At 46.3% G+C, this 22,456-nt stretch overlaps 1 protein-coding gene across 8 annotated transcripts in view; it reads left to right on the forward strand.

The window, feature by feature from the left end:
- JADE1 (jade family PHD finger 1) overlaps window positions 1-22,456 on the forward strand; it is a 65,436-nt gene that overhangs the window by 35,547 nt on the left and 7,433 nt on the right. For all 8 annotated transcript variants that reach the window (XM_033215250.1, XM_033215251.1, XM_033215253.1 and 5 more), the window contains exons 4-9: window positions 3,364-3,521; window positions 5,862-6,049; window positions 8,411-8,622; window positions 11,985-12,152; window positions 14,009-14,125; window positions 18,329-18,850. In XM_033215250.1, the coding sequence (XP_033071141.1) occupies window positions 3,364-3,521; window positions 5,862-6,049; window positions 8,411-8,622; window positions 11,985-12,152; window positions 14,009-14,125; window positions 18,329-18,850 (1,365 nt within the window). The remainder of the gene's footprint in view (window positions 1-3,363; window positions 3,522-5,861; window positions 6,050-8,410; window positions 8,623-11,984; window positions 12,153-14,008; window positions 14,126-18,328; window positions 18,851-22,456) is intronic.

Genomic DNA, 22,456 nt, shown 5'->3' on the forward strand with positions numbered 1-22,456 from the left:
GTATCATCTCTGGCTCCCACTAACTTTTCCTCTAGCCAGGAGATCAGCGGGTTCAGCTGCTCTAAGTCACTGCCAGCCTCAAGTTAGTTTTAGCCATGAATTTGTGGCTTATTTGGCAACAACCCAATGTAACTGTGGGAGTTTTGTTTTGGGGATTATGCTGAAGGTTTTCCCCCCTCTTTCTCAATTTCTTTCTCATCTTATGTTTCCTCTGCTCCCTAACTTTTGTTATCTGTGTATCTAAAGTTGCTTTTAGGTGCATTTCTTTCTGCTGGTATTTGTTTAGGGGCCCTCATAAGGCCTGAGGTCTGTTTATTCTAAAGACCTTTGCTAGGCTTTAAATCATTGAAGAAAAAGCATTTTATTTTATCACAGTTTTCAAGTGAGAAGATTCTAGGAAGAGTTTCTTTGGTTGAATGCTTTGCTTTGTGCTGCTTCTCATGGGATGAGTTCATAGACAGCCTTGTCCTATAATGCCAATGCAGAGGCAGATATTCCGCAGAGGCAGATATTCCTCGGAGGAACTTTCCAGGCTCTAATAGGGAACGTCAGAAGGCTGCCCTGTTGCGGAGTGGAGAAGTTATTTGGTTGTGGAATAGCTTCCTCCATGAGGAAGTAGTTTACATCCTTTAGAATTGTGGAAAACCATCCCAGGAGGCACTTTAGCATGAGATCAGATGTGCTTGGGAAGGTAGCTACTTCCTCCCCTTACTTTATTTCAGGCCTTTTTTCATTTGAACCTTTAATGCTCTCTTCCTTTTCTTTGCCCAGGAGCGTCTCTGCTGCTCTTTATTTCTTAATTCCTTGTGCTGTGTCCATAACCCCCCAAATACCTTTCTGATGTTCACACTAAACTCCTGTTACTTCAGCACAGGAATCCAAGGGGGACCGAGGAGCTGTGACCTGGTGTGATGGGGGCTGGTGCCCAGTGGTGGAGTTCGAAACCTGCTTCTGGCACTGACACCAAGCATTGAGGAGGGGGCCCAGCAGCACAGGTCGCTGTGCTGGCTTTGTCCCAGCCCCACATTTTGGTCCAGATGTTTTTCTCAACCCCGAGTCCAAACTATATGTAAGGCACTAACACACTCTACCAGAGACTCCAGAGTTGACATCCATTTGAGGGCGTTTGTTTCAGTTCTTGACCGAGTCTTTGAGCAAAGGAATAGCAGGCTGCCTTTTTTTTTTTTTTTTTTTTGAGACGGAGTCTCCGTCGCCTGGGCTGGAGTGCAGTGGCCAGATCTCAGCTCACTGAAAGTTCCGCCTCCCGGGTTTACGCCATTCTCCTGTCTCAGCCTCCCCAGTAGCTGGGACTACAGGCGCCAGCCACCTCGCCCGGCTAGCTTTTTTTTGTATTTTTTTAGTAGAGACAGGGTTTCACCGTGTTAGCCTGGATGGTCTCGAACTCCTGACCTCGTGATCCGCCCATCTCGGCCTCCCAAAGTGCTGGGATTCCAGGCTTGAGCCACCGCGCCCGGCCGCAGGCTGCCTTTTTTCATTTCACTGCTTCAGTTTGATTTTTCTATCTTTTTTGGCAAACTCCTTTGTTTTCCATTTATACCACTTAGTTGGAATATGTTTTTACCTGATCGGCTTCTTGAAGATATAGGCCCATCTCTTAGGTTTTAAAGTACTTTTCTTTTGGGGGCCAGGGAGTTGGTGTCCACTGGGCTGGGCACCTGCTTCAGCTGCTCTGTGCTTGAAGGGAAGGATCCTGGTATTACATGTGATTTTTGTGGGAGGTGCATGGCCTAGTTCTTGCTTGTTAATAGGTCTTTAGAAATGAGGAGTGGCATACTGGGGAATAGTCCGTATTGAAAATGGCAGGCAGGAGAAATGGCCTTTTTATTCAGATACTGCCTCAGAGTTTATTATGGTGAAGTTTATTAAAGTGATCACCAGCCTGAAAAGCCACCAGAAAAAACAAATATGGACCTATTAGCAGGCGTATGTGTGAACTGTGTTTAGTAGCACAAGAAAGAACTCCCTGTCCTGAGAAAAGAGAGTTCAGCATTGTGACTTGTGTAAACAGACAGGGCAGCTTACAGATGCAAGCTTGCTCGATGCCAAACACAACTTTGGGCTGGTCCTGATGCCAAGGTCAGAGCTTTCTTATGCAGCCTTAGACACCAGTGGGCCAAGGACCAGGCTTGAGAGGGAGCCAGTTGTGCAGCCCTGGCTGGGAGGCAGTGTTGCGCTCCACCCCAGGGGCAGGCCTCATTGACCAAGGATGAATGCCAGTGGTCCAGGAATCTGCAGTGGCATAGGCACTGGGAGGGCTGCCTTTTCTGCGGTTTCCTTCATTTGGCCTGTGGTAAGGAATTGGGGAGCTCTCTTTGTAGAGGGGCACTGTTGGGTCTGCCTGTTTTTGGCAGAGTGGGAAGAGGGTAGTGACTTTCTCTATTTCCTTTCCCCACAAATAACTCTTCCCAGGTAGAATTTATGCCAGGTGAAGGTGTGCAAACATGTTCTTTGCAGGCCCATCAACCAAGTGGCCTGTGATTGCTTCTCTTCCAGATTTTTCTAGGCCAGCCCAGACCTTGACCTCACCAGCTGCCATACCATAAACCCTGGTGCCCTGGGAGGCAGGGCCTGGGTGGGGGCAGTCTCATTATAGATGAGTCCCTGGCCAGGAGCACGGCTCATGCTCGTAATCCCAGCACACTGGGAGGCCGAGGCAGGTGGATCACTTGAGGTCAGGAGTTTGAGACCAGCCTGGCCAACATGATGAAACCCTGTTTCTACTAAAAACACAAAAATTAGCTGGGCATGGTGGCACGCACCTGTAATCTCAGCTACTCAGGGGTGCTGAGGCAGGAGGATAGCTTGAACCCGGGAGGCAGAGGTTGCAGTGAGCCAAGATTGTGTCACTGAACTCCAGCCTGGGGGACAGACAAGATTCCATCTCAAAAAAACCAAAAAAACAAAACAAAACAAAACAAAAACAGATGAGTCCCTGGCGGTTCTGGGTTTTGGCTTGAAGAAGTTGTTACATGGTTAGTGGAGTTATATTTCTAGAGCACCCTTGAGTGCAGTATCTCCCTTCAGAGATTTCCAGGTACATGTTTTCAGCAGCCCTTTTGGTGAACTGAGAGACATTTTTCAGAGATTTTTTGTTGTTTTTGTTGAAGTAGTTGTGGACGCTATGGACTGAGGCAGTGAGAGGACAGGGTTCCCTCAGCACTGCCACCCCCCATGCCTGAGTGAGGTAAAAGGCGTGTCAGGCAAAGGTTTTCTGTAATAGGTCAGGCTTGTTCTATGTTGATACAGTGACCTTGTTACATGGCAGCTCCATGGTTACATTGCAGCTGCCAGCACTCTGAATAAGAATGCAAATATCAAATGTCCCTTTCTCTTCCTTTCCAGGTGTTTAGGACAGACCTGATCACTGCCATGAAGTTACATGACTCCTACCAGCTGAACCCGGATGAGTACTATGTGTTGGCAGATCCCTGGAGACAGGAATGGGAAAAAGGGGTCCAGGTGCCTGTGAGCCCGGGGACCATCCCTCAGCCTGTGGCCAGGTAGAGATGCCCTGAGGGCAGAAGCCTCTCCCCCACCCTCGCTCTTCTTCCCTGACAGCAGGCATCTGAGAAGAGACAGTTTCTGAGTTAGCAATAAAATATCATGAGGCCTCAAGTGGAAACAGAAATGTAGGAGCAGCATACTTCAGGCATACAGGGTAGTGGTTTTGAGGGCCATGAGCCTCCATGCTTAACATTACAGCCACCACTGTAGGGAGGTGCTGCGGTCTTATGAGAGGAAGTCAAAGTCCAAGACATCCTGGGAAGTGACGGGCTGGGGGAGGAAAATTTGGGTGTTCACACGTCTGCATCCTCTTTTTCCTGCCCTCCATGTTCACCCTGGAGAGTGACTCTCCTGGAGAGAAGTGTGTAGTTGCCTCCGCCTTTGGAGGAGGACAGGTGTGAGGAGACCTGCCAGTTAGGGTTTGTGGAGAGGGGAGTTTTGGAGGGATTTATTTTGACTGGTCACATTGTTCTCGGGGTGCGTTCTCTGAATTTACTGACTTTAAAGATCCTCAGGGCTGAGTCCCTGCTGACTCTCCTCACAATCAGGTTGCAGCTGTTTACTCATTTCCTCATTGCCCTGCTTTGTGCCACCTGGAGAGTCCTCTTAGGAGGGAGGATTGAGTGCCCTCTGTGCTCAGCTGGCATCTGGCTTCTCGGCCATCATCAGTTGGCTGCTGCTTTGTGAAATAGTGTCTTTCTCCACGCTGAGTCGTGACTGAACTTGCTTCCTGGCCGTCACCCACTTTGTATGTCTTGTTTTGGGCACTTAAGATGATCAAATTTGAGTTGTCATTTTGGGATCTCTGGGGAGTCTATCCAGTGGTGACATATGCCCCTGTCTTACTCAGGCTTAGGTGACCAATCAGAAGTGCCAGGATGGCCCCCACAGGCTAGAATCTGGACCTGTGGAATGGAGCGGTCACGGGGCTCTGCGGGGCAGACCAGGTATCTGCCTCAGAGCCTGTGTCTGAGATGTAGCACCACCTGATTCAGCACTGGCAGCCCCAGCCTAGGAGTCACTTGCTGAATGCTTCACTTTCAGTGGGGAGCCAGGACAGAAGTGAGCATTAATACAGCTTGTGGAAGTTTTCAGTTGGATCCCTGCTCTTGGTTGAGTAGGAGAAATAAATCCCTTCAGTTTGTCCATCTCGGCGTCATGTAGATAAAATCACTCCCATAATATAAGGGTGATGAAAGGACTCTGACAGACTCTGGGCAGCCTGTTGACAATAATTTAAACTGCAGAAATCATATGTGGAAGGACTTTGTTGAGGCCTGGGGCCTGTGATTAGGAAGATGGCCTTTTCTGGTCCAAGTCGGGAGTGATTTGCTCTTCTTGCGCATGCTGTCTTACTTTGAGTGGGGTGAGTTGGAAAGCACTACTCCAGGTGTTAAAGGTCGGGAGAGAGTGTGTGGCAGTATTAGGAGAAGAAACTTGTGCTTCTGTTTCTGGGATCATAGGTATATGTTGGGAGAGTCAGTCTGCCTCTTGGCTGGGACTCTTGATTCTTAGATTTGTTGGTAAAGGCCGAGGTCTAATTCCTCTTTTTTTTTGTTTGTTTTTGAGACAGTCTCACTCTGTTGCCCAGGCTGGAGTGCAATGTTGCCATCTTGGCTCACTGCAACCTCTGCCTTCTGGGTTCGAGCGATTCTCCTGCCCCAGCCTCCCAAGTAGCTGGGATTACAGGCGTGCGCTACCATACCAGGCTAATTTCTGTATTTTTAGTGGAGATGGGGTTTCACTGTGTTGGCCAGGCTGGTCTCAAACTCCTGACCTCAAATGATCCACCTGCCTCAGCCTCCCAAAGTGCTGAGATTACAGGCTTGGGCCACCATGCCCAGCCCAAGGCCTAATTTTCTTTTCCCTCTCTCCAGCTTTTTTTTGTGAGGGGTGAGCGTTGGCGGGTATCTCCCTCTGGTTCTCAGAGTCTGCTGTGCCTGCCCTGCCTATGTGGTGCCCTGGTTCTAATGGCCTCCAGCAGGGATGGGCAGGGCCGGTTAAGGGAAAGTGATTAACTCTTGAAATGTAAGGGTCAGTGTGTTTTGGTGTTGGCTGCAGGCCAGAGTGGTCAGAGGTGGTGGGCAGGGCACAGCAGTGTCCTGGGAAGCAGATTTGAAGGCTTCTACAGTGTTTTCATTCATATCTATTTCCTGTTCCCAGGCTTTAACAACTTGTAGTTAAGGTTTTATTAGCAGTGACATTCAGGTTTTCAGCCTCTAGTGATGACCTGTGGCTCTGAGGGTGGGAAGAGGAAGTGACACCTGGGGCTTGTGGCGCACTTCATTGTCTGTGACTGAAAGGGTAACCTAGCTGCCTTGTTTTTTGTTATGCAGGGTTGTGTCTGAAGAGAAATCCCTCATGTTCATCAGGCCCAAGAAGTACATCGTGTCATCAGGCTCAGAGCCTCCCGAGTTGGGCTATGTGGACATCCGGACACTGGCTGACAGTGTGTGTCGCTATGACCTCAATGACATGGATGCTGCATGGCTGGAACTGACCAATGAAGAATTTAAGGAGATGGGTGAGAGACCATGTATTATATTATTTTATTAACCAATGATGAATAGAAACGTGTTTTAGGCAGGTAGGTGAGTAGCAAAAAGCTCCTTATTGCCAGTTGAAGGCAGCTCCATCATAGCTTCAGTTAATCAGAATCACAGCCCTGCCTTAGAGCTCAGCCTGTTTGGCTGTGTCAGATGTGCTGAGATGTATTCAGAGTGGAAGCAGGGCTCCTCGGCTTAGGCACCAGGGATTCCCGTGTCTACTCTGATCTTACTCCCTCATTCACTTACCTTAAGGAAGCTGAAGTCCAGGGAAACTAAGTGACAAAAGGCATGCTCCAGTTACTTGCTCTAGTGTTTTTTTTTCTGCGGCACCATTCAGATTCCTTCTTTAGCCGTGGACTGCTGCTTCTCTAAATGAACACTTTTCCAGGCATGCTCCCCATTTCTAAGCACATCACATGTGTTTTAACTTGAGCCCCTCCCAAAGTGCTGGGATTACAGGCTTGAGCCACCCCGCCCGGCCTACTCAGGTGTTTTTATAGACAAAATAGATTTCCTTCTTCTTGGTTCTGCTTTAGGTATTAATGGCCAAACATTAGCAGGCCACAAGGTGGTTTTATGGCATGTGTTCAGGAGTTCTCAGAGATGTTTTTGGGACTGAATACTAAATTTTAGCTTCAAAGATACACAGTGTCTGCTTTGTAGTAAGCACGTTATAAAGACCAGTGTAATGCACCTGACTGGAATCTAGGTGTCCTGTGTGAAGTCAGAGGACTCAGCCCAGAGACTCTTGACATTTATGAATGGTTTAAATAATAAGAACTGGGCTAATCCATATTTGAAGATACTGTTGAATACACTGGCAGGATTAATTTTGTAATTTTTTTTTTTTTTTTGAGATGGAGTCTCGTTCTGTCACCCAGGCTGGAGTGCAGTGGTGTGATCTTGGCTCACTGCAAGCACCGCCTCCCAGGTTCACGCCATTCTCCTGCCTCAGCCTCCCGAGTAGCTGGGACTACAGGCGCCCGCCTCCACGCCCGGCTAATTTATTTTTGTATTTTTAGTAGAGAAGGGGTTTCAACATGTTAGCCAGGATGGTCTCAAACTCCTGACCTCGTGATCCACCTGCCTCAGCCTCCCAAAGTGCTGGGACTACAGGGGTGAGCCACTGCGCCCGGCCTAATTTTGTAATTTTATAACATAAGCGGAACACATGCTTAAAGATGTTTGTCTTAGCTGTTACTGGTCTTTTTTTTTCTTTGTTTTTTGAGATGAAGTCTCACTTTGTGGCCCAGGCTGGAGTGCAGGGGTGCAATCTCGGCTCACTGTAACCGCCACCTCCTGAGTTCAAGTGATTCTCCTGCCCCAGCCTCCCAAGTAGCTGGGATTATTGGCACCTACCACCATGCCTGGCTAATTTTTGTATTTTTAGTAGAGAGGATTTCACCCTATTGGCCAGGCTGGTCTTGAACTCCTGACCTCAAATGATCTACCTGCCTTGGCCTCCCAAAGTACTGGGATTATAGATGTGAGCCACTGTACCTGTTGTTTCAGTCTTTTTTTGTATTTGGTTAACTATGTTTTTCAACTTTGTAGAAGTCAGAGGATGAGGAGGGATAAACCATTTAAAAATATTAGAGTGTCCAAAGTGTAATCTGTTTTGAGAGAACTGTTTTACCTACCAAGAAAGGCAAATGTTAAAAAACATCCAAACCATATATGAGGTCATGGTTTTGAAGTCCCTTACATGTTAGTTGTTACGTGTAATGAGTATAATGAAATGTCGTATTCAACAATGTATGTATTTAATATCCTTGAATCCTTTTAAAATTTACCTTTTGCTTTCCCATTTACTACACTGCATCTTTACTACCTGACCATAAGAACATAACAGTTTCCTGGAAGACTCTCCCCTTTGAAGATTGTTTCTTAGAAGGATCTGATAAGGATTTAATAAAAAATTTTGGGGCCCTCAGGGATGGATGCATCAATGGGTTGGTTGATTGATTGAGACAGGGTCTTGTGTCACTCAGGCCGGATCACAGTAGCACAGTCATGGCTCACTATAGCCCCAACCTCCTGGGCTCAAGCAGTTCTTCCACCGCAGGCTCTTGAGTAGTTGGGACTACAGGTGTGTGCCACCACACCTGGCTAATTTTCATATTTTTTGTAGAGAAGGGGTTCCACTATGTTGCCCAGGCTGACCTTGAGCTCCTGGGCTCAAGTGTGAGCCACCACGCCTGGCCAGTGATGGATTTATTTATCAGACTATTATTTATTCATTGTACATTATTTTAAGTATAAATAAACCGGACCTATTTTGTAATAGTTATTAATACGGATTTATTAAAATGGGTTTGTGGCATTTTTAACTTCAGGAATGCCTGAACTAGATGAATACACCATGGAGAGGGTCCTAGAGGAATTTGAGCAGCGATGCTACGACAATATGAATCACGCCATAGAGACTGAGGAAGGCCTGGGGATCGAATATGATGAAGATGTTGTCTGTGATGTCTGCCAGTCTCCTGATGGTGAGGACGGCAATGAGATGGTGTTCTGTGACAAATGCAACATCTGTGTGCACCAGGTATGTGGGGCAGGGAGGCCAGAACGAAGAAACCTGGGCATGAGCCTGTCTGCTGTGGGAGTGTATGCCTGGAGTCCAGGATTCTTCGTCTGAATGGGGTCTGTTTTTCTACAATTTAAAGAAATATGCCCTATATACTTTCTTTTTCCCTGGTAGGTTCTTACAGTGATTGAAATATATCCTCTGCTTTTGCAGCCAGAAGGATAGCACCCTCTGTGGAAATCGTCTTTCTTCACATAGTGTTTTATTCTTATCCATAGAAGTCAAGTTTATTTAAAAAGAATGTATGAGCCCCCTCTGTCCTACTGTAACACCCCTCTGTCCTACTGTAACACCTAAGTTTAGGTATTAAGAATACTGAGAAAACAAACCTTTGAAAAGGTGTGTGTTAGTGTGCTGTATTAGTTTCTTACAGCTGCCCTGTGTAACAGAAAAATTACTACAGACTGTGTGTGCTTGAAACAATAAAAATGTATTGTCTTGGGTTCTGGAGACTAGAAGTCCAGAATTGAGGTGGTGGCAGTGCTGTGCTTCCTCTGAAACATGCAGTTCCTTGCCTCTTTGTAGCTCATGGTGATTGGGCAATCTTGGGCATTCCTTGGCTTGCGGCTGCCCTTGTCGTCATGTGTGTTCTCCCCGTGTCTCTGTCTTCACATGGCGGTCTTCTTCTTAATTTTTTGAGATGGAGTCTCATTCTGTCACCCAGGCTGGAGTGCAGTGGCGTGGTCCTGGCTCACTGCAACCTCTGCCTCCCAGGTTCAAGTGATTCTCTCGCCTCAGCCTCCCGAGTAGCTGGGACTGCAGGAGTGTGCCACCACACCCGGCTCATTTCTTTTTTGTATTTTTTAGTAGAGATGGGGTTTACTATGTTGGCCAGGCTGGTCTTGAGCTCCTGACCTCGTGATCCGCCCGCCTTGGCCTCCCAAAGTGCTAGGATTACAGGTGTGAGCCACCGTGCCCGGCCCACATGGCAGTCTTCTTAGAAGGGCACCAGTCCTATTGGACTAGGGACCCACCCTACTTCAGAGTGAGCTCATGTTAAATAATTACATCTGCAATGACTATTTCTAAAGAAGGTCACATTTTTAGATATTTGGAGTTAGGACTTCAGCGTGTCTTTTCGAGGACACTTTGCCTGTCGTGTTTGTAAGCATGTGGTAGGGTATAAGCTGAGCTGTTCAAGGAGAGGAAAGCAGCCCCTTTTCTTGCAGGCGATTTCCTGCCTTAAGAAAGAGCACAGTCGATTTTGGTGGTTGCTTGCTTAGATTTCAGGAGGATGGGCGCTCGGTAACTTAAAAAGTTTATGACAATTTCAGTGCCTCTTTTCTTTTTTATTTAGTTTTTAATGCAGTAATGAAGACATTTGGATTTGGGCGGGGACGTGTGCCCACGTATATTCTTAGGATTTAAAAGGCTCTCCTGAAGTACTTTCTTTGAATTCACCTGTTGATGCTGAGATTTAAAGCACACTTAAAAGAAAGACTTGTATGGAATAGGTGCTTGGTGACTTCTTGGGAAGAAGAAGCACGTTTGCTCCATGAAGTTCTTGATTACCACCTGCTTCATAATTTGTGACCACTTAGGCTTTCCTGCTGTCTGAAGACCTCCCCAGCTGTGGCCCAGTCCTGGTTCCTTGACAGGGAGATCTGCGACTCCTGCTTCAGTCATCGCGTCTGTTGCTCTGGATCTCACACTGTCTGGGAAGTCTCCTTACAGTAGTGAGAATTCCTGTGGTGGCTTTGTTCTGTGACATGAGCACCCTGATGACCAGTTGATTTTTGGTTGCTGGTGCTTCTTGTATTTACTTGGCTGACTTCTCAGTCTTTTTCTTGTCTTAACTTGCTATTTTTTTTTCCCATGAAAAATTTTTTTGAAAAAAAGTGTTCTGCTTGAAAACTGGTCAACCCCTGTTTTATCAGCCAGTTAACTGATGTCAAGGCAGGGTTGTGCAAGCTCTCACAGCGGGCATGTGGCAGAGTTGTAACTTAAGGCTTTTGGATGCCCCCTTCTTCACCTTTTGTTCTTTTTGCCCTATCACCTTGTCTTTTTTCCTCAACATTTACTTCATTTTTCCTTTGAGAAATCCTTCATGGCTTATCTTTAAGTCATACTTTATGTAATCTCCTAAATTAGCTTAGACCTGCTTTTCCAGTAAAAAAAATTCCTTCTTTCAATTGTGACTGTAGAATATCTGATACAGACTTTTAGTATTTTGAAACCTTTATAGTGTCACTTAACTCTGTTAAAATTTTTTTTCTAGTAAGTCTGCATTGACAGTGGCTTATTCATGGCCCTGACACAGTGCTCCGAGGCTTCCATCTGAAGTGTGACTTTTCTTTGCTTAACTCTCATCCTTGTGGTTTCCTCTTTGCATCGTCGTGGGTATTCAGATGGCATAGTGGCTGTGTTTTTTCTGTCTAAAGAATTAGAGCTATGCTACTGTGACTCTCGACTTCCTGACTTCCAGGTCATTTAAGGACAAAGTTCTGAACAGTTGGGGTTTTAAAGGGCTCTCTGAATATGCTCCTGGTACCATCATGGTTTTTATTTATTCACTTACTTAACATTAACCTTTTTTGTCTTTGAACTGTCTTAATTACTTTAGTTGTAAAAGCCTTGATTTCTGTAGTTTATGACATCTTGTGTAATTTTGCCATCTTGTACAAAACAGGCTTTGTTTTATTTTTTAATTTAAATTATTTTTTTGTCTCCATTTCTGAAAGGCTGAATTTGTTTTAAATATCAGCTAAGGAGACGACATTCTTTCTGTGTAGAAGGTCTCCTTTTTCTGCCCTGTTGTGTTCACTGGGAGAGTACTGGGATCTAGTTGGTGTGGAGTTTGCTTAGCCTAGGGAGTGTGCATGCTTCTCTCCTGTTCCATTGCCATCTCATTCAGCAGCTTTGGGAGATTCTCTCAACTGCTGTGTGCTTTTTCTCCACACTCTGTATCCCACTTCTGTCAGTAAAGTAGAGGAATAGCTTCTCTCACGGAGCCCTGTGGAGTGTTTCGAGGACTTACTGCTCAATATTTAGAAACTTGTTATGGATGGGTTTCTGCGGCAACACAGCAAAGCGGATTTCACATAAACCTTTCTGTCCTTAGGTAGTTTCCAGGACCACCCTCTGCTAAGTAAATATGTATTGTATCAGCAGAGCTCACATACCTCCTAAATGCTACTGTGAGGCTGCCTGGCATTTTTCCTAAGGGGAGAGGATTCATAGCCAGGAAGCTATGGGAGTGTCTCTACTTTGGTGGTAGTTCTGTTAAAATCTTTCTAAGTGTTTTAAAATGAATAGATATAATGGGAAAAATAATATTTTCTCTTTCTCTCTATTCCTCTGGGGTGTGCTGTGGACCACAGGCCTGTTATGGAATCCTCAAGGTACCAGAGGGCAGCTGGCTGTGCCGGACATGTGCCCTGGGGGTTCAACCAAAATGTCTGCTGTGTCCGAAGAAGGGTGGAGCTATGAAGCCCACCCGTAGTGGAACCAAGTGGGTCCACGTCAGCTGTGCTCTATGGATCCCTGAGGTAAGTGTGGTTCTTTTTTGTTTTTACTTTTTTGAGACAGAGTTTTACTCTGTTGTCCAGGCTGGCATGTGGTGAGCTGGATCATGACTCAATGCATCCTTGACCTGCTGGGCTCAAGTGATCCTCCCACCTCAGTCTTTTGAGTAGCTAAGATTATAGGCATGTGTTACCAGGCCCATCTTATTTTTTATTTTTTGTAGTGAAGGGATCTCACTTTGTTGCCCTGGGTGGTCTCAAACTCCTGGGTTCAAGTGGTCCTCATTCCTTGGCTTCCCAAAGTGTTGGGATTACAAGCATGAGCCACTGTGCCTGGTCAAGCATGGTTTTTAATAGCACCTTAGCTCAGAAGATCCTGGCTTTTTACTGGGATTTGGTGGGTGGGTGGAGAACCATGCATAAATAGGCAGCATTGTAGCTGATGAGTAAAAAGACACCTTTTAATTGCTACCTTTTTCCTTGGGGAAAAAACTGAATCTTAAGCACACTGTCATCTTGTCATGGAATGTAAATTTGTGGAAATGTTAGCTGGAAGCAGCAGTCACTTGGGACTGTAAGTTGGTGGTGGTCAAACTTCGCCTCACCCTTCCATCACAGTGAGCCTTCCCATCGCGACTCTCACTCCCGGGAGCAGACCTGCAGCACTTAACCAGCTGTGGCCTGGGCATGTCATTCCTCAAGGGTCAGCTGTATATCCTGTGTGTGGCAAGCTGTACATGAGACACCACCATGGTTAAAAAAAACCACCACTCTTAGTCATACTTTGGTGATTTTTATTTAAACTCTTATTGTGCCTCAACGTTTTTTTTTTTTTTTTTTTTTGGAGACAGAGTCTTGCTCTGTCGCCCAGACTGGAGTGCAGTGGCACGATCTCAGCTCACTGCAAGCTCCGCCTCGCGGGATCAGGCCATTCTCCTGCCTCAGCCTCCCAAGTAGCTGGGACTACAGGCGCCCGCCAACACGCCTGGCTAATTTTTCTGTATTTTTAGTAGAGACGGGGTTTCACCGTGGTCTCGATCTCCTGACCTCGTGATCCACCCGCCTCGGCCTCCCAAAGTGCTGGGATTACAGGCGTGAGCCACCGTGCCTGGCCAGCCTCAGCCCTTTTAATTTCAGGTCTGGTCTAATTTATTTCTGGTCTCAGATGTTGACTAATATAATTTGCATAGCTCAGTGTGAGAATATAATTGCGATTCAAATTTCAGCATTTTTTTGGGTGTGATTTTGGTACATTTTCCTCCCGGGGAAGATTATTTGAGGATGATTTGGATTGAGGTTTCATGATTCGGGTCTTGGTAGCACTGGGTCTTGTGGTTTGGTATTGATGGGATACAATTTGGTGATCCAGGCTGAATGCAGAGATGATACCTTATTTATCTTTGTAATTTCCCATCTTGAATACAGTCATGTTTTGGACTGAAGAAACTGGTTTTCTTTGGCGAGAGATTAAAAGCAGGTTATATTTATTTACCCTTTTGTTGACAACCTGTTTGAATATATTTAAGATGGATTTTTAGTCTTGACCAGTTTATCATGGGCTAGAGATTATAGATGGCATTATCCTGGTACGTGAGTGTTTGTCATCAGACGCTCTGGTGAGAAGTGAAAACTCAGTTATCTAAGTGTTTTTCACAAACAGGGATGTCTGTCAGATGGGGACTGGGCTCTGGGCTCAGTTGGCACTGGGGCTGTTCTGAGGCTTTTAAAGTAAGGGTTTGCTTTGTTCCAGGTGAGTGAGTGCCTCTTGCCACTGTTTGGTAGGAGAGATGTAGGAAAGTAATGGATCTTTTAGTTTGTGACATTCATGTTCAGCCTTTGACGACCTGTGCCACCCTGTCTTGCTATTTTCGGACCTTTAGGTGAGCATTGGCAGCCCGGAGAAGATGGAGCCCATCACCAAGGTGTCACACATTCCCAGCAGTCGGTGGGCGCTAGTGTGCAGCCTCTGCAATGAGAAGTTTGGGGCCTCTATACAGGTAATTAGCTTCCGAAGAATGGCTTCATTTTCTTTTCCTGCGTGGTGGGGAGCAAGTGAGGGAAGGCTCTGTGAAGGGTTTGGAGAGGGGACTAGAATCCAGGAAGCAGGTTGAAGCTCCCAAGGGGTGACTCCATCCCCAGTACGCACACCTTTAAAACTGTATCCGGTGTAACCAGAACCCAAGCTTTCACAGTCACAGGGTAGTTCAGAAGTTCCCCTGAACTGTGAGGCGGTTCTTGTCTCTCGCTACCCTCTTTCTGCCCAAAGTCTAACATCACAGCTTCTTTCCATAGGCCATCGTCTCCTAGGAGTCTTAGTGAGATGTTCCTTGACATGGCATTTGAGAGTTGGCCACCCTCTCACCTGCAGTCACTGAGTGTAGCTGCAGACCCTGGCCCAGCTCTGTGGCGGCCTCCTGAGATTGCAGGTTTCTGTGGTGTGCGCACACCTGTTAGTAATCAAGGGGACATGCTGATGCATTTGCATTTGGAAAAACAGAGACTCTTTGAACACGGCCTGGGTAGATGTGCATCCGTGAGGAGCTCCCGTGTGTGCTGTCAGCTGATTGGAACATCATCTGGATGTCTGATTCTTTATGGCAGTTTGTGTGCATGCATGTGTGTGTGTGTGTGAGAGAGAGCCTGAGCGAGAGAGTGCATGCACACCTGTGTGTAAACATGTTGCCTGTCTGCTTTTGCATATCCAGGTACAGACAAGCATAAGATGTCTTGAGATCGGGGAATTAAGGAGGGAATATAGATGGCATACTGTTTTTCACATGGTCTAAGACCCTACCTGAGGAGTTCATTTTTAGGTCTCACATTATTGACATCTAGCCAGTCAGGATTAGAGAGACCTGCAGTGCTGTGTGTGGCTGATGGGGGCCCTTCAGGCTAAGTTTGGATCTTTTGGGATGTACCAGCACAGGCCCCAGGCTCTTCTTCCTTGGTTTCCTCATTGAATTCTGGGAGCAGAGGCACTGTTTTGGGATGGCTTCTTTCTCAATGCAGAAAACACAGCAGCTCAGCACAGGCATAAGCTCTAAGAGCATGGTCATACTGTCAGCCATGGGTTTTAAAGAAATGACCTCATTCGGCAAAGTCAATTTGTATTTTGGCTGATAAATACTTCTTTCGGGAAGATGGTTTTAAAATTTTTTCTTTTTTCTTTTTTTGAGACAGAGTCTCACTCTGTCGCCCAGGCTGGAGTGCAGTGGCATGATCTCAGCTCGCTGCAACCTCCACCTCCCGGGTTTAAGCAATTCTCCTGCTTCAGCCTCCTAAGTAGCTGAGGCACATGCCAGCATGTCCGACCAATTCTCATTTTTGTATTTTTAGTAGAGATGGGGTTTCACCATGTTGGCCAGGCTGGTCTCAAACTCCTGACCTCATGATCCACCCACCTTGGCCTCCCAAAGTGCTGGAATTACAGGCTTGAGCCACCGTGCCTGGCTATTTTTAAATTTTCTTAACAAGCCAAGTGCTTCTACTTTTCTTCTTTATCACTTCGACTGGTATTCAAGAATCCAAAATATAACAGAAATATTTGGAGGGTGGGTCATGAGACAGCTGGTAGGATTTGCCTGGGGACCTTGAAATAGTGGAGATATTTTTGGCATGTGAATACATGACAAACGCCTCTGACCTGGGTTGGATTGGGGAAGGAGGAGGGAAGAGTGGAGCAGGAAAAGGGCAGGGAGCTGATGTACTTAAGTGTGTTTGTGTATGCATGTGTGAGTGTGTGTGTGAATATGCGTGTGTATGTGTGATTATGTGTATGTGTGAGCATGCAAATGTGAGTGCGTGTGGGGGTGTGAGTATGCATGTGAGTATGCATGTGTATGCATGTGTATTTGGTTATGCATGTGTGTGCTGTGAGTATGCATTAACGTGTATTTGAGTATGCGTGTGAATGTATACGTGTATGTGTGAGTGCATATGTTTGTGTGTATGCGAGTGCGTGTATGAGTATGCGAGTATGCATTTGTGTTTGCATGTGTGAGTATGCATGTGTGTATGCATGTATGTGTGTGTAAAAATATGTGAGTATGCGTGTGTATATGTATGTGCATATGCATGCGTATGTGTGTATGCATGTGTAAGTATGCATATGCACGTGTGCACTGGCAGGAAACAGGCTGCAGCAGACCACATTCCCTGGTGTTCTGAGCGTAGGATTTATGCCCTTTCCTTAGTATGCCAATCCTGGTACATAATTAATGTTTAGAAGAGGTGGGCGAATGGGATCTTTGTTTCCCTTTTGAAGAGAGATGATATAATGACTTTTTTGTTGCCATTGATCTCTTTTTCCCAGAACATTAATCTAAAGAAGAGGCCAAAGAAGGCTGATGATTTTTCATATCTTCACAGAATGGATTGATTTTATTAAAAGAATTCCTCTCTGAAATGTCTGCAGCTGTGAAGGCTCTGGTTTACGTTTCTGAAACATCTGTTTGCTGAGTCAACCTGAATGGGAAAACCCTGAGGAAGGCCATTTGGCGTTTTTACAAAGTCCTGTATAAATATTCTGCTGCAGTTCATTTCTCTTTAGGGTTAGAGCGCTTGGGTTAAGTGTAGTTTAAGCCAAACACAGATAGTGTCTCAGTCATCTGTTCCCACTTTTGCTTCCCACTTGGCTGTGTGCTACAAGGGAAGACACTTTGTCTTCTCATGACAGTGGCCAGGTGTGCGTGTGTGTGTGTGTGTGTGTGTGTGTGCGCGCGCGCGTGTGTTCTGCCACCAAAGCTGATTTCACACATTTCTTAGAATTGAAATTATTTATAGAGAAAACACAGATTTATGTCAGTCTGTGTGGTTGAGGTGTTTGTAAGGGTAGAATGGTGAAGGGAGCTGGATTTTCTCCTCTTCTCAGTAAAAGAGACCTCATAGTAATGGAATAAAGCCTGGCTGGCAGCGAGTTTTCTCTTAAATACTGAAATGATGAGGGGGAAATCCTTAGCTCTAGCCTCTGCCATCCGTGGTGATGTGATTCAGGATCTGTTGAATGAGTTGAATTCAACTTCTCAGTTGGCTTGAAGCCACTGAGTTCTACAGCTCTGTGTAGCCCCTGGCATGCCCTGGGGATCACTTGGCCTCACACAATGCAGTGCTGCTTTTCAGGGACTGGCTTCAGTCACCATGAGGAACCACCTTCTAGGGATTTGCTCAGCAAGATCAGTGGAGGAGGAGTGAATCACTTTGCTCCTGCTACACCAGAGACTTGCTGTCTGAATCAAAGGCACTAAATTGTGGCCCTGTTAGGCAGTGAGGGGGAGGTGTTCTTCTGTATAGGTTGCTGACACCTGGCCTCTAGGTTGACCTCCCTGTGACCCATGGGAAGGGTCTTTCACAGTTCTGCCTCTCTTCAGTGGCCAGGCCCGGCATGCACAGATCTCAGGGCTCAGAGCCCTCCATGCATCTGGTGAAGCTTCTTCACAAGTGTGAAGACCTTTCCCCACCTTTCCTGTGTTAGATTCCTCTTGTCTCCTATTCTTTGGGGTTTTTATTCAGTTTCTCCTTGGTGCTGCTTCAAGGAAGTGCACTGTTCATTTTCTCACTTGTGTTGGGACTCTTCCTGGCTGGGGAGTCAGAATGAGGATTTGTGTTCAAACTGTGAGTAGTAGTCATTCTTCCCAAGAAGGTTCTTACTCAAGTTTATGCCAAAAGAGCTCAAATGTGTAAGAAAACCAAAGTGGACTTTGCATATTGAGTACAAATTCTTTTGAATATGATCCTGGTGCCACACCTCCTTCCTCTACACATGTTATTTGTATAATCATGTCTGCTTCAAGATGGGATTTGGATGCAGTTACTTTTCTGAAGAAGTTAGGGTTTGGTTGATTAAACCTTTCATTTGAAGGGGGCCCTTAAATTCCAAGACTTGGCTGGGTGCAGTGGCTCACGCCTGTAATCCCAGCACTTTAGGAAACCGAGATGGGCGGATCTCTTTTGCCCAAGAGTTGGAGACGAACCTGAGCAACATAGGGAGACCTCATCTCTACAAAAAAATCCCAAGCCTTACCTCTTTTAAAACATGACAGGATCTTCCAGGGTTAATCCACATACAACTTTCCTGTCACTGCACATTCTTGAAGCATGGCTCTTCTCTGTGCGTGTGTACATGGGGTGCCTAGCACTGTGGGCCTTCTGCCATGGTTGCTCTATAATGGTCTATTATCATATTCTTTGTGTGTTCTTACCAGTGCTCTGTGAAGAACTGCCGCACAGCCTTCCATGTGACTTGTGCTTTTGACCGGGGCCTGGAGATGAAGACCATCTTAGCAGAGAATGATGAAGTCAAGTTCAAGTCCTATTGCCCAAAGCACAGCTCACATAGGAAACCTGAGGAGAGTCTTGGCAAGGGGGCTGCACAGGAGAATGGGGCCCCTGAGTGTTCCCCCCGGAATCCGCTGGAGCCCTTTGCCAGCCTTGAGCAGAACCGGGAGGAGGCCCACCGGGTGAGTGTCCGTAAGCAGAAGCTGCAGCAGTTGGAGGATGAGTTCTACACCTTCGTCAACCTGCTGGATGTTGCCAGGGCTCTGCGGCTGCCTGAGGAAGTAGTGGATTTCCTGTACCAGTACTGGAAGTTGAAGAGGAAGGTCAATTTCAACAAGCCCCTGATCACCCCAAAGAAAGACGAAGAGGACAATCTAGCCAAGCGGGAGCAGGATGTCTTGTTTAGGAGGCTGCAGCTGTTCACGCACCTGCGGCAGGACCTGGAGAGGGTAATGATTGACACTGACACCTTATAGTGACTTAGAGAAGAAGATGCAAAGAGGCGAACGCTTGCCCAGAGCAAGAAATGATAGCCAGTCATATACTCTCAGATCCTTGTACACACCACAGCATGAGGTTGTGTTGGTTAAAAATATTTATGGGCTGGTAAACTCATTGTACCTATGTGCAAAACTGCCACTGAGTGGGGAGCTTCTTTGTGATTTTTTTTTTAAACACTTTCCCATTAATCTTTACTGGTTTGTAAGATCAAATGGGGTGTGTCTTCCCTACCCCCATTCCTTCATTCTAGAGCTAGAGTGAATGAGCCCCAAGAAAATGACCCAAGGAGTTGACTCAGGATTGTTTACAGACTGATTTAGAAAACCAGCATGGATTTCATTTCTAAAGGAGGGGCCAGAGAGGGGAGAATTGCTTGTTGAGTCCGGGGAAACACTAGGTGCTGGTGATGGGCTTGTGAAGGAAGCTAAGACTGGCTGCTCACTGGCCCCTGCTTTGTTTCTTGGGTAATTCATAGGGGAATTCCCGGTACTGTCACGTAGCAGAGCAGGCAGTGGGTGCTGATGTGTGTGCATGAGCTGTATGTACACATGCATATATCTGTTACAGAAGATACTCCTGGCAGTGAGGTGCTAAGTCATCACTGAGGGGGTGTGTGTCCCCGTGTCCATCCATGTCTGTTGTGTGTCTATGTGCGGGTATGGGTGGGATTCCTGGTGCACAGCAGTGTCAGATTTGTCTGAGGAGCCACAGTCATGCTCAGCACACTACAGATGTGTTGTTTGTCACACTGAGATTGCTGAATGTCGTGGCTGTTGGCTGCCGAGCCTCAGCTGCTGGCACTTCCTTCCGCTGTTTGCTGCTTTTGTGCCTCCCCCACTTTCCATCACCTCTGGAGTCCCGTCTGGAAGTCCCTTCCTGCTACAGGAATAATGAGGAGTGGGCTGCCTCCCCCTAGGGCCTCCTACTTTCTGTAGGTAGTTTCTGGCTGAGGCTTGCTAATTGGGGATGCTTCTTAGAGCATCTTCCACATCAACTCCCCTGGCTGCTGGCTACCGATTAAATTCATTAGTGTAAACGAAGTGGGAGCGAGGTTTTCTGGCCTGAAGCAGTCTGCACTGAAAGGTACCCAAGTAGCCTGAAACAGTTAACACATCTCCCCCAAGCCGCTCGCTTATTAGTGGGGAGTGATTCACCTGCCTGGGAGAGACTCTTGACTCATAGATGATTTGAAATGGGAGTACGGGCAAAGAACAGGGAAAGACCCGGGAAGCACTGGACCAAAAAAGCGCTATCATGGAGACCTGTATGGCCCTGTTAGAGATGGCGTAGAAGTGAAAGTCTTTTAAAGGGAGCATTAGCGATCCTTTTAGCACACGACTGAGTGCTAGCTTATTTGTGATGCCCCTTCTCAGACCAGGTTAGGATTCCTGGGAAGGCGGTGCATTCGGGCCCTGGAGGAGGCAGGAGCCTGGAGCAGGTTTGTGAGGCTTTTGTGCTCCCCTACGCCCCCTGGTGGTGAGTGTAAAGAAGACTTTGCCTCTCACAACTACATGTATGTGTGGCATTTTTGTTAGAGATGAGAAAAGGATTGAGAAGGATAAACTGGAATCCTGGTGAGAAGCCTTTATGCCAGCCCGACACCTGCTGTAATTGGGGTGCATGAGCTGTGGAGTCAGATAGTTGTTGGGAGGGGGAGGACAAGAAGTCTATTGTTTGGACTGTGTTTGTCTCACAATCACCACAAAATAAAAGTGTAGAAAATGCTTGTGGTGTACTAACTCTTTTCTGTACTTAAGTTACTCAGATTAACATGCACTTCTAATTCTAAACATTTTTTTTGGAGTCATCACTGTCGCTGTTTAAGTAGAACAATGCCAACAATGTATGAGAAACAGGGAATAAATCAGGATTTGTGTATGTGTGTGGCATTACTTACATTTACTTTATTAAAAAGCCTAAGGAACTTTAGGGAGTTTGTATTCAGTTTATTTTTATTTTTTTGAGACAGAGTCTCACTTTGTTGCCTAGGCTGGAGCGCAGTGGCACGATCTCAGCTCACTGCAGCCTCTGTCTCCCGGGTTCAAGTGATTCTCCTGCCTCAGCCTCATGAGTAGCTGGGATTACAGGCATGCATCACCATGCCTGGCTAATTTTTGTATTTTTGGTAGAGACAGGGTTTCACCATGTTGGTCAGGTTGGTCTTGAACTCCTGACCTCAAGTGATCCACCCGCTGTGGCCTCCCAGAGTGTTGGGATTACAGGTGTGAGCCACTGCACCCAGCCTTACACTCAGTTTAAAATGGGCTTATTGTCATGAAAAAAATACGCTACCCCAAATTTGCCATGATGCCTGTGATGGTGAAGGCATTAAAAAATTGAAATCTTTGCCTTGCCCAGAGAGTTGCACAGTTATTTGTAATTGTAAACAGTAAGTGTATCAGGGCAGGGGTGACAATAAAAAAACAATCATTACTACCAACTTGTTTTCTCAAGTAAGTTAGTTTTCTATTTAATTCACACAATATCAGTTTGTAGCAGATCCTCAAAAATCATTTAATACATGTGACTACAATCAAGGCATATGAGCATTCTCAGACTGACTAAATGAGTGGCCATAATTAGAAATGCAGACAACTGAGTGATTATGGTGACTGCTCTTCCTTCAAACACACACCTTGGGGCATTGCACACCTGGGTACCAGTTCTGGATCTGGAAGTTAGGTGACAGGAGTAGATTTCAGGAGCGCTTGGGAGCACACAACTTTAAGAAGACAAAGTTGCTGATGTGGTGGGTAGCCATGTCATTCCCAAGGCTGCCACTTCACTCATTCCTTTCCCCTAAAATATGCAGTAAACGTGAGTTCAGCAAATGACTATTTATTTAGATAAAGACATGCTACCACTGCACTCTGGCTAGCATTATGGAAAGTGGCCAAGTCCTGGGGGCAGTCCTGTAGTCACTCAGTGGAAATGGTCACCTTTGAAAATCTGGTAGTGTCTACAGTGTCCCCTGAAAAAAAAGGCATGTTGAACTTTCGTGCTGCAAACAGTTTTGGATTCAAGAAAACACACTGAAACCACTTTTGGGTTTCTTAGAGCAGTGGTCCTCAGGGTGTTGTGCCTGACCCGGAAACTTAGGAATGCAAAGTCATGGGCCCCACCTCCAGAGGGTGGTTCTGTTTTGTGGGTACCCCCTGTTTAGGGACACTGCTTTAGGGGAAAGTGATGATCAGGTTTAAGGTGGTGTGAGAGTGCACCTGGAGATGGTTTAAATGATTTTTTTCAGATACCTCCTTGCAGGCAGTTGGGAGAAGAGAAAGCAGGGGAGGGAGCTTGGTGGAGCGGATGCAGCGGGTGCAGTGGATGCAGTGGGTGCAGGAAGGGACAAGTTGGATGTGTTTTGAGGATGGGAGAGCATCGGTCCAGCTCTGCAGGTGGAGGTTGCTGAGCGTTGTCCTACAGGGAGCTTTATGCATAAGGGAAGTCAGGTTTAGAGTCCTCACTACTATAAAGTGGAGTTAGGGCTGGTTTGTTCCAATTGAAAACCATGCCCTTTGCTTTTTGGGTTTACATTTAGATATTTCCCATCAGAG

Source organism: Trachypithecus francoisi, unplaced genomic scaffold (genome assembly GCF_009764315.1).
Source record: "Trachypithecus francoisi isolate TF-2019V2 unplaced genomic scaffold, Tfra_2.0 Lachesis_group1, whole genome shotgun sequence".
NCBI classification, from domain to species: domain Eukaryota; kingdom Metazoa; phylum Chordata; class Mammalia; order Primates; family Cercopithecidae; genus Trachypithecus; species Trachypithecus francoisi.